Source organism: Lycorma delicatula, chromosome 13 (genome assembly GCF_047948215.1).
Source record: "Lycorma delicatula isolate Av1 chromosome 13, ASM4794821v1, whole genome shotgun sequence".
Lineage (NCBI taxonomy): Eukaryota > Metazoa > Arthropoda > Insecta > Hemiptera > Fulgoridae > Lycorma > Lycorma delicatula.
In genome coordinates this window covers 52,208,244-52,213,792 of record NC_134467.1, presented here as the reverse complement: position 1 = coordinate 52,213,792, position 5,549 = coordinate 52,208,244, and the positions used below count along the sequence as shown (strand labels likewise).

Below are 5,549 nucleotides of genomic sequence, written 5' to 3'. Positions count from 1 at the left end.
AATAATCATATTTTGCTGTTAGAATGCCATTTGCTAAATTATTTAATAACACCAAAGAAAGAGGAAGGGGGTCAGATTAACATGACAGTATTGCACGATCTCATGAACTGGAAATACTAAGATGGTTTACCGGCGATTAGAATGTGTGGTAAGATATATTTGATGAAACAACTTTCCTGTCTAAAGGTATCAAGAAATACATCAACACCTATTTACGATGTCTTCTTGCTGGATGGACTGATTTGGCCATGGGGCATTAACACCATTATATTCTACCATAATTAGCCCAGGGGATCCTGCATCCAGTACTGAATTAAGCCTCTACTGAGCCCTGTTTATATAAGTTGCAGACAACTTCAAAGGGTAATAAGTAAAGTTCCTTTTTAGCATCGGAAAAGAAGACTGCCTCCTCATATTTTTATGATTTTAAAAAGAAAAAAATATTTAAATTTTAATCTGTGATGTTCATCTCCAAGGGGGAGCCACAGCCTCCCCTTGGATCCACCAGTGGTATTAATCCAATTTTATTTGTCAAATATGATGACATTTATTTGTATTATTTAAAGATAATAAAATAGTATTCTACATTATTAAAGATAAAATTAAAAAATATTTTTTATTGGTTAAAACAGCCTTGCCTGTATCTCAAATTTTACTCAAAGAGAAGGTAAATCTTTTCAAATAATTTAATGACCTTTAGGTAATTAAGATATTCGTTTTCACTCATATTACCTACAAAGGGGTGAAAGCAAAAAATATTTGCTCCCACAAGAAAATATTTTTTTTGTCATTGCTGCACTAAAAATGAAATTTTTTACTAATTATTTGATTCCATTACACTAGTATGTTATTTTAGTTGTGTATTTCTGCAGTTTCATTTGGGGGTAAGAGAGATAGATAGGTAGCGTCTGCCTTTCAACTGGTCAATTCTGGGTTCAAAGCCAGTCAGGCTTGAAAATTTTCATGTGCTGCTGCACAATTCATCTCTCATGACAAAAAAAAAAGATGGAGGCTAACTGCAATTGGGCAACAGCCTATAGTGGCTACAGCGAATAAATAGGAAAATTCTGATCAGGGACACATTTTGGGTTAAATACTTCTTAAGTATGGATGTGTCATATTTACGCTACATAAGCACAAAAACCAATTAATTATGATATTGATAAAGTAATAAAAAAAATAAAATGCAAATTCAAGTATGTTAACAAAGAATGTATTAAAATTAAACAAACAAGAAATGAAATAAAAAAGAGTAATTCATGTACTCTGATAAATAATTTATAAAATTCTCTAACCAAAAGTGCGGCTTACTTTTTCATAATGAACTTGTTACATTACCTCCCATGTAGGAGCGCTAGTTGTTTGTTAATAACTTCACAAGATATTACTAAAAATTCCAAAGAAATATTATAAATAAATGACAATATATAATGAAAACTATTAATTTAATAATTATTGTTTGAAATAATTACTTGAAAATCTTTTTAACCGCAGTTAAGTTCTACCTGCTTAGGTTATAAAATACTGGTATATCTTTTTAGCTATTTTTTTTAATATAAAACATAACGTACAGTCTTTTTTAATAATTACCTACTATTTTTTTAAAATCTGCACACGCCATGAAAATATAGTAGTGTTATATCTTCCTATAGACAAAAAAGAATCGATTTCGCAGCGGTGAAAAAATTGAAATGAGTGAAACAGTTCAGAGAAATTTATTGCAACAGAAAAGTATGTATTTTTTCACCGAGAGAAAAATACATAATATGTAGGAGTTATCGAAAACGAACAATTCAATTGTAAGATTTTATTTTTATCAATCTCATAGATTTTTTTAAATTTATTTGCGTTATATTTTAGAATTACTATCTTTATAAGAAGCTATATTTTAAACAAAGAAACATTAATTAATAACAGCTGATTTTCCTACCAGGAAATACGATATATTATTTCCAATGTCATGTTGTGAAAGCAGGAAGAAGAAGAAGTATATGATGACCGAGCGTTTCGGAGTAAAACTAAAATGGCGGGTGCAATGTTGTTCGAGAGATCTGTGCCAACTTCCAGCCGCGAAGATTTACGTCAAAATTTAGTACATCAAGGTGTAATTGAAGAAAATGAAGAAGATGATATCAAAGCGAAGGAACAAGGAATACTTCAGCTGGGAGAACAATACAGAAATGAAGGTAAAGCTAAAGAGTTGGCCGAGCTTATCAAAGCGACCAGGCCCTTCTTAAGTTTAATCAGTAAAGCTAAAGCTGCTAAGTTGGTTCGTTCTTTAGTCGATTTCTTTTTGGATTTAGAAGCGGGTATCGGTATCGAAGTGCAGTTGTGTAAAGAGTGTATAGAATGGGCGAAAGAAGAAAGAAGAACCTTTCTCAGGCAGTCCTTAGAAGCTCGACTTGTTGCCCTCTATTTCGATACAGGTATGTTTACAGAAGCCCTTCAGCTCGGTTCAAATCTTTTAAAAGAATTAAAAAAGCTTGACGATAAAAATCTGTTAGTAGAGGTGTTACTTTTGGAAAGTAAAACCTATCATGCTTTAAGTAACCTTTCTAAAGCTCGTGCTGCATTAACATCTGCACGCACTACAGCAAATGCTGTATATTGTCCACCTAAAATGCAAGCCGCTTTGGATTTACAATCGGGAATACTTCATGCCGCTGATGAACAAGACTTTAAAATCGCATATTCATATTTTTGTGAAGCGTTTGAAGGTTATGACAGTATAGAAAGCCCTAAAGCGTTGACCGCTCTAAAGTATATGTTGTTATCCAAAATAATGTTAAACACCCCAGAAGATGTACAGCAAATAATTAGTGGAAAATTGGCATTAAAATATGGTGGAAAAGATATAGAGGCGATGAAGTCTGTAGCACAGGCAAGTCACAAACGATCTCTTGCTGATTTTCAACAGTGTTTAAAAAATTATAAAAAAGAACTTGAAGAAGATCCTATTGTTCGTGCTCATCTTGGTACACTTTATGACAATATGTTGGAACAAAATTTATGCCGTATTATAGAGCCTTATTCAAGAGTCCAGGTAGAATTCATCTCTCAAGCTATTAAATTACCTAATTTGCAAGTAGAAAAAAAACTATCTCAAATGATTCTTGATAAAAAATTTCATGGAATTCTTGATCAAGGTGAAGGTGTACTTGTAGTTTTTGAGGAAACAACTATGGACAAAACTTATGAAATGGCATTAGAAACTATTACAAGTATGGGTAAAGTAGTCGATACACTTTATCAAAAAGCTAAAAAACTTTCTTAATTTTTTATTTTATTTTGTAATTTAAGTAATATTAATAATGCATAATAGAGAGTTTATAAAGTGGACTGTGTATTGGAAGTGATAAGACATTAATAATTTTCATTAATTTCTTTTTGTTGTGATGATTTGTATAATTACTAAATTACTAATAAAATTTATCTGGTTAATTGGTAAGTAATGATTTTCTTTTATATTTTAAAACATTTTTTATATAATATAAAAATTGTAAATCATTTTTTTATAGTTAGTGAGTTTTTGGTAGTTCATTTTTATTATCTAACCAGGAGTTAGATTATTATGAAATGTGTTTTGCTATATCCAGTATGATACTTCTATTTTGTTTAAAAATATAATTCCAGTGATCTAATATAGTGTAACTGGATTTATTATTAATTTCAAAACCGTGTTCTAAAATTTTTCCCTGTTTTTCATTGTATAGGGATAGTATATTTTGTGTGTTTATATTTATTTTTTTCCATTGTTTGATTTTTATAAACTTTTCATTGTGTATTTACTACAAGTTATATTGTTTAAAATTTCTATATATTTTTTTTATATTATTTTAATCAATCTTTTATTTACTGCATTATTTTGTGTATTGTTTCTAATAAACTATTCATTTATAAAACGTAACAAATGGACTACCAAAATTCTTGTAAATATATAAATATTACATTATTTTAGAATTGGATATATTAGTGTAATTGTATCCCATTAATTTATTATAATTAAATTTAATTAATTAATTAAATTTTTATTTTAACATTTGAGATACATTCTTTAATTCATAGTTATTTGTATGTAACATAATGCATATGTCCATAGGTTGTCTTGTGTAGTTTATCTATATAATTTCTTTCTTCTCAAATAATAAGACTTTTTGTTTGGTAAAGGGTTCTTCTACCAATTTATCTAAAATAATTTTTAAAAAAAGAAGAATTTAAAGTAGGTTTTTGACATTAATATATCACCAGTTTAAAATTTATTTTGCTGTAAGAAAAGGAAATATTTTATAAAAATTTGTATATAAAATATTAATTTAAAAATATTTAAATAAAATGTAATATCACTTTAATCAATTCAGTTGAATGTACTGAAAATAAGTTCATCAAAACAATTTACAAATTTTAGGTGTATCTTAGTAGTTTTTACATATCATTTCATTTATTTTAATAAATACATTATTTTAGTTATTAATACAATCTATGTTCTTGAACTTGAAAAAATTTGATTGTTTTATTGCAGCTAAAATTTTGTAATAGGTTTGTTACAGTTTTTATTGTTTCTCCACCATAATTTCAGGAGAATATTTATATATATGAATGACTTATACTTCAAACTTTCAATAAATTATGTTAAATTTTTTGTGCCTTTTTTTAAATTAAATTTTGTAACAATTGAAAGAATATTTTTTGTATATTAAAGAGACATTACAGGTTCTTTATAAATTAGACTTAAAAAAGGAGAATGCAATATGCAGCACCAATTTTATAAAGTTTTGATAATTTTACAAAAGTAAATTGCTATTTTTGTTACTGTTCAGTCTTGGAGTTTAATTTAAAACCATTTGTAATGGATGCAACTTACTAAATTAGTTTTAATGTAGTTATATTTCTGTATGATACATATACTATGATAAATATTTATTATCATTGTACACTTATTGGAATTTAAAACTAACATTTTTACCCTGTGCATTATTGTTGAAATATATATTTTTTTGTTTTTGTTTATTATTATATTTATTTTGAAATCTAATAAAATTTGTGTTTTTCTTTATTTAATATGTGTATGTTTATTTCTGTAATCATTAGTTTATTTTTTTTGACAAATTAAACATTTAAATTATATATTTTTGTCTAAGATTGTTGGTCATAAAAATCAGTTTGAATTATAAATTGTTTAAATGAACGATTAATTGAATAAGTTTTATAAATATATAATTTTGAGATGCTCTTACTAGTCTTAAATGACTAGTGTTGCTGTTTTCACTCTTGCATCATCTACTGTTACTGTTAGCACTTTTTTCCTCTAAATTGTGACCATTAATTTAATATGTCATTGTTGTGTGATTACTTCATAATGTTTTGAATGTGTTATACATAATTGATTTTTGTATACGTGTAGAATATAAAGGTTGTTATTGATGTCTGTAAATTTTTGGTTTATATCTGTTTTATTATTTTTTGATCATTTGATTGTATTGTTTTAGAGGGTTTGTTTAATCGATTATATTCTTGTATGAAGCTTTATCATAAACTATCATTTATTACTA

The 5,549-nt window shown here is 27.2% G+C and overlaps 1 protein-coding gene across 1 annotated transcript; it reads left to right on the top strand.

Moving 5' to 3' along the window:
* The first annotated feature begins 1,976 nt into the window (after window positions 1-1,976).
* On the top strand, window positions 1,977-5,058 carry Rpn6 (regulatory particle non-ATPase 6). The gene has a single exon (XM_075381937.1). The coding sequence runs from the start codon at window positions 2,024-2,026 to the stop codon at window positions 3,272-3,274; it is 1,251 nt and encodes a 416-aa protein (XP_075238052.1). The 5' UTR covers window positions 1,977-2,023; the 3' UTR covers window positions 3,275-5,058.
* The last annotated feature ends 491 nt before the right edge of the window (window positions 5,059-5,549 follow it).

Excerpts from the sequence above, each read along its gene's own strand:
- Rpn6 (XM_075381937.1), top strand. The coding sequence starts at position 2,024 with ATGGCGGGTGCAATGTTGTTCGAGAGATCTGTGCCAACTTCCAGCCGC.